The sequence below is a fragment of the Chiloscyllium plagiosum genome, unplaced genomic scaffold (genome assembly GCF_037043375.1).
Source record: "Chiloscyllium plagiosum isolate Xiang-an unplaced genomic scaffold, Cpla_swu_hap1 HiC_scaffold_15, whole genome shotgun sequence".
NCBI lineage: Eukaryota > Metazoa > Chordata > Chondrichthyes > Orectolobiformes > Hemiscylliidae > Chiloscyllium > Chiloscyllium plagiosum.
Window position 1 is genome coordinate 43701083 of NW_028270153.1, and position 14549 is coordinate 43715631.

At 38.7% G+C, this 14549-nt stretch overlaps 2 protein-coding genes across 2 annotated transcripts in view; one reads left to right on the forward strand and one right to left on the reverse strand.

Annotated features, from left to right (window-relative positions):
• The window catches only part of LOC122559955 (sodium- and chloride-dependent neutral and basic amino acid transporter B(0+)-like), a 73793-nt gene extending 67050 nt beyond the window's left edge, over positions 1-6743 (forward strand). The window contains exon 12 of the mRNA XM_087994600.1: positions 6723-6743. Coding sequence (XP_087850726.1) covers positions 6723-6743 — 21 coding nt within the window. The remainder of the gene's footprint in view (positions 1-6722) is intronic.
• A 3357-nt stretch (positions 6744-10100) lies between these two features.
• Positions 10101-14549, reverse strand: part of LOC122559908 (cadherin-like protein 26) — a 47975-nt gene continuing 43526 nt past the window's right edge. The window contains 4 exon segments of the mRNA XM_087994614.1: positions 10101-11420; positions 11422-11568; positions 12047-12145; positions 14073-14162. Coding sequence (XP_087850740.1) covers positions 11379-11420; positions 11422-11568; positions 12047-12145; positions 14073-14162 — 378 coding nt within the window. The 3' untranslated portion in view covers positions 10101-11378.

Here is a 14549-nt window from a genome sequence, read left to right on the forward strand (position 1 = left end):
CTTGGGAATTATTCCCCTCCCACCATTGACAAGGTGTTTGTGACCATCTATGATACTCTATTGAAGTATCCCATATCCTACACTGCACTATGTTTTCCGCCAATGTGCTGAGTTGCTGCCATTCAATTATTATCTTCTGCATCCAGATGTTACATCTAATCCCCAATTCTTTGATTTCCCTGCCACACAGTACCCACTGATAACACTCCTTGACTTTCACCGAGTGTGGTGCTGGAAAAAAACAGCAGGTCAGGCAGCTCATGAAGGGCTTTTGCCCAAAACGTTGATTCTCCTGTTCCTCGGATGCTTCCTGACCTGCTGTGCTTTTCCAGCACAACACTCTCGACTCTAATCTCCAGGATCTGCAGTCGTCACTTGCACCTAGTTGACTTTCACTGAACTGACTGACAGGACTGACCAGGCTGCGCATGCTGACTGATTTGTGTAAAGTTCCCTGAATGACTTACTGTGACTCCTCTGATAAGTTGCACCACACCTCCTGGACATCCTGTGGTCCACTCTCTGGGCTGTAATGATCTGATCCTAACCACAGCTAGACATTGATTGAACATGCCCAAGTCCCTGGACTGAAATCAGACAACCTGCTTGGCTTACTATGCTGGGACCCCTGGCTGATGGCTGTCTCCTTTGGCCTGACTGAGAACTGAACTTCTTAGACTTTGAGACATGGTTATTTGGTTGCAGCACATACAGTGTATTTGCCATGTATATTGCTGGTACATTGTGTACGTACAATGTTGATTTAACACAATGCATACAGCAAGTTCACCTCTCTGACTAATTACTGCTGACAGGTTTGGAAAGCTGCCTGGATATGGGTTTGTGCTAAATGGCAAGGCAACACTGAAGTACTTTAAATGTTTTAATTCTGAGTGAAGTGGCAAAGCAAGAAAGAAGCTGTGAGCATAAAAAGGTGCATAGTGAGTGAGTGCTAAGAAAGCAAGCAAAGAGTCCTTGGATGCGTCCTGGTCAAATCCATGAGTTGTGTGCTTGTCCCTGTGCTCAAAGTGACCTGACAGCATCATTGTAATGGAAGGTGCAGCAGTGAGGAGCAGAGCTGTAATTTAAATGAATCAGAGATGTGCCATGAGGGTGTGGAAAGGCAGGTATGTGTCAGATGCCATCCCCATTGGATTGGGAATGCAGGTAGTCATTGCTCATGGAGCATGACCTAAGATGTCAATGACTGCTATCCCAGAGAAGAAGCCACCAGATACCCGCTCTGACATTCATGGTGGGAATAATCGCAACAAAGTTTCTATCTGATGGGAGAATAGGAAACTGCATATCAAAAACATGAAATTAGGAAACAATGGAAACAGACCTCTTGCTGCTTCCAAGTGAGATTCTCATCTTTAACCATCGAATCAGACAGTTTTTTTTCTCAACATTGTGAGGTCTCATTTCTGCCAACCTCATTGTATTTTCTCAGGATTCAGCAATGCCTACAAGATTGAGGGGCTTGGAAAATTCCACCCATCATTTTGGCACAACCTTTGCAATTACAGAGAGTTAAAGGGCCACAACATTTTCTTGCAACATGACAGAAGCCTTGGGGATGAGAGCAACTGAAAGTGTACTCAATGGTTGATCCTTCAGTCAAAACTGGGGAAGACTTTTTTTTAATTTGTTGCTGAACAAACATTCACTGCCCATCCCTATTTTCCCAGAAGGTAGTTAAGAGATTGTTTTAAAAATCTGTGTTTTGGTAGCTCTTTTTGGCCCTTATTACTCGCTGGTTGTTCTCTATGTTGATTAATTCTCTCTCAATGAACAAATTAGGTGATGGTTGTGCTGATAGCAAACCCTTTACAAACAGACCTCAAACAAGCTTTCAGCTCTTATTTGCATATGTAAAGAGCTTAACGCTTGTTTCAGACACTATCCCGAGCTGGACACTTTTTGTTCTACCTTTCAGAATATAACAGACAGAAGGCTTCAATTGTGTGCTATCTATTCATTGTATTAGCTGCCTAAGGGCCCATTCATTTACTTTGAGGGAGAAATTGTTCCACTATTGTGATATAGAATTCTGTTGATTCACGAGGGCATGCAGTGCCTCTGCATATTACCACAATGATATTAATGACAAATGCCATGCAAGAGCTGTCCATGTACTGCCTGGTTTGGTCAGCCAGCATTAGTCTGCGTAGTAGCAGCTAATTATGTTGGACTCAATTTATCTACACAGCTGAATGATCTCCTTGGACTTTATGAAGGAACGGAGGGTTTTCCTGATCTAGGTTCCTTCCTCAATTAACTTCACTATAAATAGATTATCTTAGTTATCCTTTGTCTTGTTGTATGTGGAATGATATTCTTGATAAATAGGCTGCTGCGTTCACCAATAAATCAACAGAAATAACTCATTTGTTGTACTCATGGCAGCCGATCCTAAAGATGTGATCAGTCACTGCACGAGGTTTCTGTTTCCTGCTGAAGACCTGTACCTCAGCTTCCATGAAAGATCTTAGTGGAAAGAGGGAATGAAAGATTAGTTTTCCACAGAAGATGGGAGTTGGACATAAAGGTCTGATCTCAGAAAGGCTGCCATAACGCATTCTGCTTTCATTTTAGTTATTTTAAAATTTTACTCCACATTCAACAGGACAGAGGAGAAGTGTGGAGTCAGCTATGTTCACGCTTGGTCATTGATTTCAATTTTGCTGACATGAAAAGTTATTTGCTTTTTCCCACTAACTGAAACAAATAATAAGCAATAATTGCAACACATGCTTCATGCACAATATTTGCAGACACACAAAGGGCTGCAAGTCTGTGCATTTGGTCAGCTCAGCACTTGTATTTTCTGTTGAAACTATGAGCAGGCACATAGGATAGCCTTGGAAGTTTCCCAACCCTACCTCCTGACAACAGACCAGTTAATGGTAGAGCCACCCACAGTTGCCTCTGGAATTTCTGAGCCTCCACTCCAAGCGCTGCAATGCTTGGTATTTAAATTTTAAGAAGTTATGACCTTCTGTAGAATGTTGCACATATTTAGTTAAATATAGCTTTTGGGTGCATGTGTGGCTTTGCCACATTCATGTTGGTGCATAGCTGCTTTTATTCACAAGAAAGGTTTCAGATGTAAAATGAATCAGAAAAATTGAATGAGCAGCCAGTGGAATAAAAACTTGTGTGAACTTTTAAAAATTACATTAATTATTTTGAATAATAAAAATCTATGCTTTCTTACAACAAATCAGGCAGCTATGTTTCAAAATTAATTTAGTTAACATTTAAGATGTTTAAATTGTCCGTTGGCTTATCCACTGTAACTTTAGCAGAAAATTAATAGAAGCTCCACAAAATAGCATGGATATTATTTGTGATATCTTGCTGTAGTTGTGATGTAAAAATTCTGTTGAATTAGATTTGTGAAAATTCATCTTGTGAATGTTTGATGGCAAAGGCGAAGACATGTTGGAATCAAAGCTGTTGCAGAGTCTAATTTTAATTAGATCAATCTTAGGCACCCTGGCTACCTTCAGTTTTAATATCTATTTGAATTCATCAATCATGGTACTGAAAAGTTAATTTAAAAAGTCAACATTTTGAGTTTGAACTCCTTTTTAGAACTCTCACAATGAACTTGAAATATTAACTCTATTTCTCTCTCTACACATACTGCCAGACCCATTGAGTTTCTCCAACACTTACTGTGTTTCTTTGTGATTTCAAGGCTTATTGATGAGCAAATGATAACAGATGAGTTGGGCAACGACGTTACACATTAGAATTGTAAATAAGCTTGGAGATCCTGATTAGTCATGTCATTCACAAGATGATTTCCTATTAAGAAATATCAGAGGATTCGCATTTGGGGCTGTATCAGGAAGACCTCAAATATATTTAATAAAAGAACTGCTGAATAGTTAAAGCCCTGGTCACCCTCTTCCCTCCGTTACAGACCCCTCTCTCCCTTTATTTGGCTAAAGCATTACAAAATCATTCATGTGCTATACCATTTACTTCGTCAAAAGCATTTTGTTCAATTCAGTTCAAGCCTTTTTAAGAGAGAGGTGACCACTATAAGGAGGTGAGCCAGTTGGACATCAGAATGTGAGTTCCCTGACTGGGACAGTTAATACGGTCCAATCAGGAAGCCTTGGCTGACAGATAAGAACAGGAGTGTCAGACTTCCTGCTCACTCTGAGCGCTAGCTCTGAGAGAGCTGGATAAGTGTCACGGACTCTCCACATGTAAATAAAGGGTGATTTGGTGACAGGATACTGGCTTCTGTGGAGTTATTTCAACAATAATGAAGATGGGTGAAGTACTCAAGAAAAGAGGTGCAAGAACTTGAAAGTGAGACTTGATAATAAGAGTCACACTGTGATTGTAGGGGCTTAGATGGGAAAGTGTAGTGGAAATGGCACATTCAGCCAGTGGGACAGTGTCATCATCTGTGCACAATGGTCATGCAGTAAATGTTAAGAATGTGTAGGGGGTAAAGTTCTTGTTCAACAGTGGAAACAAACACTCTGTTGGGAGCTGCAGGGAAAGGCAGAGATACAATTGACAGAAAATGTGTTAAAATATTGTAAATTCCAGCATAAAAGGTTTGCTCTTCATTTGTTGTCTGTTTTAGATAACTCTTGGGCATATTTTCTTAATGATAATTTAACTGTCAGGTTTCAAGATATATAGTGGATTGAATTGTTTTAGTTATGTGGGGTAACATGATCACCACCAGAAACCTGTTGGTCTAACAGCTACATGTTAGTGCTTCAGGTAGGTTGATGGCTTGTGAAAATATGATTCCCCAATGATTTCACACTCTGTGATCATAGTGGTCAATTGTCCTGTAAAACAGGAGGTAAGATGTTTGGAAGGGGAGGCAATCATCACACATTCTGTCTTAAACTCCCTTTTGCATCATTCCCACGAATCATTGGGGGGTAAAATGCCCCTGTTACTCCTGTCTTTTTCTACATTTCCAGTATTTAGTGATAGCTAAATGTGGATCCTTTGCTTTTAGCAACTTTTTTTAGTGTTTTGACAATACCTGCTTTCTAAAATAAACTATCAATTAGTATAGGAGTTTCATTGTATTCCAGTTGTTGTTATTTTCCAAAATGATATTAATAGTTACACATTAATCTCGTCTCTCAGACATCTTCATTCAAAGGCCTATGTGTGATGAATGTAACTAAATAATAAGGTGTACACAGCAGCCACATTACTGCTTAGGTCCTGTGGGCGTGGCTTCAGGGACAGACCAACACAATGGATACCCCATTAAAAACCATAAGACCATAAGATGGAGGAACAGAATTAGACCATTCAACCCATTGATGGCAGAATAAACTCAATCAAAACTGATAAGTTTTTAAATCCCATTCTCTTTCCTTACGTAGAGACCAAACCTGCTCACAATATTCCAAATGCAGTCTGACCAGAGCCTTACACATCCTCAGCAGTACATTCATGCTCAGTACATTCTAGTCCTCTTAAGATTAATGCTAACATTGCATTTGCCTTCCTAACTGACAATTGAACCTATTTGTTAACATTAAAAGAATCCTGAACCATGACTGCCAAGTCCCTTTGTGCTTCAGATTTCCAAAGTCTTTGCCAATTTAGAAAATACTCTCTGCCTCTTTTCTTTCTACCGAAGTGTGTAACCTCACACTTTCCCACATTGTATTCAATCTGCCACTTCTTTGCACACTCTCGTAGCCTGACCAATTCCTTCTGCAGCCTCCCACTTCCTCAACACTACCTGCCATTCCTCCTATCTTTGTTAGCTGCAAACTTTAAAATGCCCTCAGTTCCTTCATCAAGGTTATTAATGTATAATGTGAATAGTTGTGGTCCTAACATTGACCCCTGCAGAATTCCACTAGTCACCAGCTGCCATTCTGAAAAATACCCCTTTATCCCTACTCTCTGCCAGTAGGTCAGTCCTCTATCTATGCCAGTATCTTGCCCCTAACACTATGGTTTCTTATAATATTTAGCAGCCTCCTGGGTGACACCTTTCAAAGACCTTCTGGAAATCCAAATAGATCATGCTCATTGGCTCTCCTTTGTCTAACGTACTCATTACTACCTCAAAGAATTCTAATAGATTTGTCAGACATGACTTCCCCTTGACGAAGTCATACTGACTCAGCCTTATTTTACCATACACTTCCAAGTACTCCAATACCTCATTCTTAATAATGGGTCTAAAATGTTACCAGTGACCAAGTTCAGGTGAACCAGCCTATAGTTTCTTGTCTTCTGCCTCCCTGCCTTCATAAACAGAGGTGTTACATTAACTATTTTCCAATCTTCTCAAACCTTCCCTGACTCCAGTGATTCCTGAAAGATCACCACTAATGCCTCTACAATCTCCTCAGCTATCTCCTTCAGAACGCTGGGGATGTAGTCCATCTTGTCTGGATGGTCTATCAACCTTCTTACTTTTCAACTTCCCCAGCACCCTCTTAGCGATGGCCGCTACACTGACCTCTGCCCCCTGACTCTCTTAAAGTTTTTGTATGCTATTGGTGTCTTCCACTGTGAAAACTGATGCAGAGTACCTATTCAGTTCCTGTGCCATTTCTTTATTCTTTTATTACTAATTTTCCAGGTTCACTTTCTTCTCACTTACCTGTTAGATATCTAAAAACACTCTTGGAAATTTATTTCATATTACAAGCTAGCTAAAACTCATATTTTTCTTTTCTTGCCTTATTGTTTCTTTTTAGTTATCCTCTGGTGATTTTTAAAGGCTTCCCAATTGTCTGGCTTCCCAGTAACCTTCACCACATTGTCAGTCATGGTTGTCTTGTCTTCCTCTTTGGATGTTTCTTCTTCCTTGGGATGAATTTCTGCTGTGCCTCCCAACTTACCCCAGAAACTCCTCCCATTGCTGCTCCACCATTGCAGATCTGCTTCCAATCTATTCTGGTCATCCCTTCAGTCATACCATTGTAGTTACCTTTACTCAATTATAATACCAATGTGTACAGCTTCTACCTCTCAAATTACAGGGTGAATTCGACATGGTCACTCCTTAGGGGTTCCTTCACCATCAGCTCCCTAATCAAGTCTGTCTCAATACACATCACCAAATCCAGAGTTGCCTGTTGTGTAGTGGGTTCTAACACAAGCTGCACCAATAAACCATCTCGTAGACATTCTATGAATTCCTTTTCTTGAAATCTGCTGACCAACCCAAATTTTTTAGTCCAACTATATATTGAAGTCCCCTTTAATTATTGCAATAGTGCCTTTTTCATATATCTTTTCTGTCTCCCGATCTGTTTTCTTCTCTACATTCTGACTACTGCTAGGAGGCCTGTACATAACTCCAATCAGAGTCATTTTTTTCCTTTGTGATTCCTCAACTCTACCATATTAATTCCATACCATCTGAATCTATATCACTTGTTGGTATTAATTTCATTTCTTACCAACAAAGTAACCCAACCCCCTGATCATCTGCCTGTCCTCTTGTTAAGATGCATATTCTTGGATATTTAGTTCCCAGCCCTGATCCCCTTGCAGACACATCTCTGTGACACCAACAACATCATACCTATCAAGTTCAATCTGCAGTACAAGTGCATTTACTTTATTTTGTGTACTGTATGCATTTCAGTACAACACCCTCAATCCCCTTTTACCTGCCCCCTTTTTCATAGTTGTGCCCATATCTGCTATGTTTGAAGTTAGATTCATGAGCCCTTCCATACTTTCTATCCTATTGCTTGTTCTGGAAACTTTAATGACGTCTGCTGAGTCCTCTCCCCCTTTAACTTTTTTGATAAGTTTCTATGTAACTGAACCTACCTCCCATTATCTAGTTTAAAGGGACATTTAGTTACTTAGAAATATTCGACTGGCTTTTCCAAGGAATAGCAATCTTTCTATATCTCATCTCTGGGTCTTGAGGTTGGCAGATGGGAGATGTATTAGTTCCCAGAGGGAGTGATCCCATGGGCTCCAGGGCAGGGACATCAGGTTAGGAGAATGTCTGGAGAATGAGAATTATGTCCAGAGCAGAGGAAGGGGATTTGGAAGGATTGGGTCTAGAGGAGAGTGGGGTGGGATTGCAAATGTTATTGGGCTAGACCAGTGGGGTTTGGGGGGATTGAGGGGATGCAGGTCAGGTCTGACAGCAGGAATGTGGTTGAGGTCAAAATAGGAGAAGGGGCTTGGGTCTGGCAACAGTGAAGGGTGTGTCAAATCTCAGAAGTGAGGGTATCAAATCGAGCCATACTTTACCATGATGGTTGTTACTGTCAGTGCATCCTCCTATTATCAACAGGCTGATTTCTGATGCCAATGACCAGATGTCACTACTGGCTGTATACTGATTTTGCCTCTTTCTCTGTTTAACCTTATTACTGGGGAGCTCACCTGTATCTTTCAGACTGGCAGCACCGAGCTGAATTAAACAATCTGCTATGTCTTATTTGTCAGAGGCTTTCCCATGGGTGACAACAGTCAAAATGAGGGACTTTGGGATTTGGAGCAGATGTTGGCTGTCTTCCTGTCCAGGTTATTTAAGAACAACACTCATGTAGCTATTAAGGCACCAAAATCCAAATTAGGAGCATTTGTCAACACAAAAAGCTATCACTTCATTAATATATAGCTGGTGGGTGATTACAGCAAATGGAACACTCAAACCTGTTCTTATTTCACAGACAGCTTCCTTAATACCTTCACCCTGCGATACTTATGCTTCTCACAGCTATACCACAATGTTAAGGTAGCTCACCAACACCTTCTCAAGGAATTAGGGATGGGCAATAAATACTGGCCCAGCCAGCAATGCCAACATTCTATGTGTGAATATTTTCATAGAATCATAGAATCATCTACAGCGTGGAAACAGGCTCTTTGGCACAACAAGTCCACACCGACCCTCCAAAGAACAACCCACCCAGACTCATATCCCTACCCTATTATCCTACATTTACCCCTGACTAATGCACCTAACTTACACATTCCTGAACACTATGGGCAATTTAGCATGGCTAATTCACCTAACCTGCACAACTTTGGATTGTGGGACGAAACCCACGCAGGCGTGGGGTGAACTCCACACAGACAGTCGCCAAGGCTGGAATCAAACCTGAGTCCCTGGCACTGTGAGGCAGCAGTACTAACCACCAAGCCACCGTGCTGCCCCATTTTTTGAAAATGACTCCCAATGGACAAAGATACTTGGGCAATGGCACCTCAATAATTCAGTTGTTGCCAATGCAATTTGGAAATGCTGTCTTTTTGATGTCATGGAGGCTATTTGTTGAAACATTTGACAGAGTAGATATGCTGACATACAAACAATTGTATTGTCTTAATCCCACTCCTTATGCCTGAGATTCAATAGTCCAAGATTATTAACTGCAAGAGATGAAGTCTTGAAAATCCATTGCTATTTGCTGTACTGGTCTCGCCACAGCAGAGCCTATAGTTTGAGTGTCAGCTATTAGAACTTTTACTGAACCTGCAAAGACAACAGAAAAAGAACATACCTTCTTGCTATGGGATCCCAGCCAAACTGTTCCTAGAGTTGACCACATTCTCCAAGTTAGACCACACAAGCTGAGGCAGATTCAAAATATTTTAAGTTATGAGAATAAAAGTACCTGGCAAGCATTCCAATGTCTTGCATCCTACGAGCCAAGCACATTTCTTTTCATAGTTGTGCCTCTGAAGTTTAGATCTCTATCCTATTCATGCTGATGGAAAAAACCCAAGATGGCACTGGACCATGGTGACCCCTTGCAAGCCATTTACAGCTGATCTTATTCTTACATATCTTATAATAATTCCTCTGTTGAACCATCATCTGAGTTGTTTCTGTCTGCTGCAGCTTGTTTGTGCCAGGAATATCACCAATGCAGCATTTTCTATTCTCCGAACTCATTATAAACCAATTCTAAAAATCAATCTAAGTCCCAGCATAGAAATTTATTGTATCATGCTGAGGTGTGTTTGACCTCTACTGCAAGATAATTAAAGATCAAAATATCTATCCATTATAATCACAAGTATATAAAATTGAAAGCAATGGTTCATGTTCCAGCAGTTGCAAAGTAAACAGTTTAATATTGTATAAGCAACAAAAAAGCAACATTTTTTTGGAAACTGTCCCAAAAACATGCCCATACATTTGAAAGCAAACCCCAGTAAACAATTCACCATAGTATCATCATAAAATATTTAGCTAGAATAACCCATAACACTTTGTGATTTTGCAGCTTCCAACATTTTAAGGAACTGGAAAAATCCTTGTATTTTATTAAGACAAAGCTGTCTCATCATGCAAATGAAGTACATTAAAAAGTATAATTTTAAAATGACATGGCATGACATCCGAGTGAAATACTCTATAAACTAAACACCAAAACGATCATTGCTTAACGTACGCTTTTAAAAAGCAAAATAAAATGCAAATATGTCACAAGAAAAATTAATAATCTAAGCCACTAAGTCCTCTCTTTATCCAAAAATACTCACCACATTTTAAAATTAAGATTAATATCACCTAACCATTATTTCATTACTACTTTGTTTTTTTAAAGTTTTCAACCCTGATGGTACTTCTTTTAATTGACCCTTCACCTGTGTTCCAAACTAAGAAAGTAAGTAAAAACCTTTATGATTTTGATGTTTGCCAATTATAGTTACGAAATGAGTAGATATTTTGTAAAATTCAAATCATGAAATTCTAACTTGGAAATAGAATCAGGCATTCAAAGCACCCTTCAAAATGGTGTGCACAGACAGGGTGGACATAGTATTGATCTGTCAGCATTACTTCACACAGTATGTTATATTCCTGATTGATATTCAGACATACAGCCAATACTACTAAACCTCTCATAAAACGGTCAATAACACACCCTTTTTTTCTTAAAAGAATTATAAATACAAATAGGAAGCTGCCACCTGAAGCTGTTACTAACCACCTATATATGAAGAGTTACTGGGCATATATGTGCGATGATCCACATCAGAATTTTGCAATCTCCAGCAAGACCCTGAAACTGCTGAAGTTTATCTTTCTTAGGCAACTCAATATTTGGTGAGTCAAGTGTAGGGTCAGAAGAACACCATCACCAACTAAGTAACGTATTTGTGAACTTAAATCCTTTTGCTGTGAGCTTTTGATGCTAATGGTGTAATTTGGTGGTATCGTGGGTAATGCATTTCTGTTCTGTGTTTTGCCATTTTAGATGTTTAGGAGTTGGTTTAGCTCTTGAAAAATAGATATGTGTGATCAAATTTCTAGACCTTTTCCAAAACCTGTGAATAAGTTGAAACTTGCTTTTAATTTGGGACTTAGAGCATGTTTGTCATCTGCACAAAGTTCTAATGATTACATTGGATATTTTTGATAGGTTTCACTGACAAATTTCACTGCTGCTTACAAACTTTGGTTCCAGTTTGGTCAAGATAATTGAAGTCATCTCTTTTCTCAGTATTAATGAGACTGTCAAGCGATATTATACTTGTAGCTCTTCCCTCATGCATATAAACATGGGGTGCGCAATGGTCTTGGAGGTCTTCCCTGTCATTGTAGAATTGCACTCTCTGAAACAAATATTAGACAATAGCTGTTTTTAAAAAAATAACACTGTTAAACAAACATACAAGGCCTGTAAGAAAGATGACAATTTATTTTTTGTTGCGTTCATATACTGAACCACAACTAAACAATGAAAATACCTATATTCAGAAATACAAATAATGCCAGGGAAAAATATTATCTTCCTCATCTATAAATTTCTTTAATTCACATTTACGTTGGAAAATGCTCAACAATACAATTTTGAAAATCTAGCACTGAACAACTTTTGCTCATATGAAGCTTATTTGGAAGATAGCCCTAGGGTTCAGCTTGTTTCTAGAATAGCAACTTCATTTCACCATCCACATAGTAATGGCAAAGGGACATTGGAGCATACACTCAGTGCATTTATGTTATAAAAAGCCTTCAACATTAGTGGACGTTGTATTGCTCTGCCAACTAAGCAATTAATTATATTGTGTCTAATCACTATACCTGTACCTGGTAGATAAGATCATCTAGATTACTTCTCATGACTTGTCTGGATCCAGTTTGGTGTATAGTTGGAGACATAGTTGACTCAGAGAAATGTATTCTACCCTGAGGATTTAGATGCACAAATTAGACAACAATGAATAAATTATTACATTTTTAATCAAAATTCCTAGTGGTTTGAACAGATAATCTAATGACATATACAACTTCACACCAGCAATCTAGAACTAAAAATATATTAAAAGACATAATCAAGACAAATTATTTTCTTTTGCAGTTTTTTAAACTAATTTTTGACAGATGTTAATTTTCACTTTAAAACTATGATTATCAATACATTTTAGCATATTGATTACATTAGATTGGGGTAGCAATGCAATCTGAATTTCTAAGTATCTGATCAAGATGGAAACTAGTAACTTTGCAATTGGCATACAAAGTTGATAGAGTTTGCCTCTACATTAAAAATATATGTTTTCACAATTTTAAAATGTATTAGGTGTGGTATAATGGCAGTAATTGTAATAAGGTATGATACTAATGAATGAATATCAGAGAAATTTCCTATGTTCTAGCCAACATTTATCCCTCAATCTACATACATATTATCTGGTCATTATCTCATTGTTGTTGATGGTTCCTTACTATATGAAAATTAGCTGTTACATTTGCCTATATTCAAACAGTGACAACATTCAAAAAACGATTCTCTAACTGTGAAGTACTCTGGATATCCTGGCAATATGAATAAGGTTATATAATAGTATGTTCTTTCTCCTTTCTATCATGTGTTGCTGGAATATTTCCTCTGATACGGTTTCCATTATTTCTAGCACATTATTAGCATCTCATAAAATGTCAACCATGGCTCACTTTGTCATAGTTTCACTTCTGAGTTACAAGTTCTGGGTATGAGTCCCTTTCCAGGATTTGTGTATAAATATCAAGATTGACACTCTAATGTTTTACTAAGGGAGGGCTACACTGTTAGAGCTGACATCCTTTGAATAAAATGTTAAGTCAAAGTCTCACTACCTGCTCAGTTTGGTGTGTAAGATTTCACGGGTGGAGTCCTATCGGGGTCTGAGTTGCATGGGCTATGGCAAGATCTGTGACAGAATCAGGTGAGGAATTTGGTGAGTAAGGTCAAAATTGACAACAGGAGCATTTCACTCCATCTTTTTGCTTTTGACAATTGGCACAGCCAGCTTCTTGTTAAGCAATGGCAAGTTGCCAATTATTTGGGATTATTGATAATGGCCTAACTTGCCTCATTAATATTTAGCTTCCTAATTTACCAAATATTCTATACATTGAGAAAATGTGAAATGGAAGTCAGGGCAGGTCCCTGGCAAATTCAATATGCCACTTGCTGTGAAGGACCTCCATGCTGGACAGTGAACATCAACATCTCTGGGAACACTCCACGGACAGCTACCACATGCACCACACGTCCACAGACATTGGTATCCAACAGTCTCTGTGCCACCCCCTAAGAGCCCTCATGACACCCTCGGATCCATTTATATCATGCTTCTGCATTTCATTGTAGTCCCCCCAAAAAACTCAGTGCAATTCAGACTTAGCGAAAAACATAAGATTTGGTCCAATGACATTATTTTGAAGAGAAGCAAAGAGCTTTTCCTATGACCTAGCCTCTGAATCAATATCACAAAAACAGATTAATAGGTCATCATATTGCTGTTTGTTGCTGCACATTTTGTAAATTAGAACAATGGCTATATTTCACAATACTTCACTGGCCCTGAAAAGCTTTATACAAATGCCACTTTCTTCTATAAGAAAATCAAACAGAATAGTATACTGTATATTGAAAATGTCTTGAACTAACATGAGATATGATCCTAAAGATATGTTCATATGCTATGTTTGGGTATAATTTTTTTTTTTTAAGTAGAAATAATTGAACAAATTTGGTCTAGTATTATCTGTATCAAACAACTGCAGCTGAAGTCAAAGGAAATATTTGGCATGGGGATGCTTCATCAATAAATAATAAATGCATTCTTACTGCAGTCTCCAGGCCATTATGATTATTGAAGTCATAGCTAGGTGAAGAGTTCACTGGGGTCAGATTTTCTGCTGAAGGTTGGAAGAATCCCTGAAGTAAAAAAAAAATCTTTAATTGTACCATAATTGAATCGCATTGAAGAATAAGAAAGCCATATACTCCCTGGAAATTAACATTCTAGATGGGATAGAAAAACACACCGATCAGGGCATAGATTCACAAGCCATTGAAGTTTGTGATGCAAGTAAATAAGTTCATTAAAAGAGCAAACACAACTCGAAGGTCCATTTCAAGGGGCTAGAGTTGAAGAATCGGCAAGTTACATTTAATCTGTACAGAATCATAGCCAAGCAGCAGCAGAATATATATTAAGTCCATAATTGGATGAGCTTGGGCAGATATACCACAGCTGGGATCATCCAGATGGTGGCTGAGACCAGATCCTATCATTTAACTGAAGGTGGTCTCTTGGCAGCA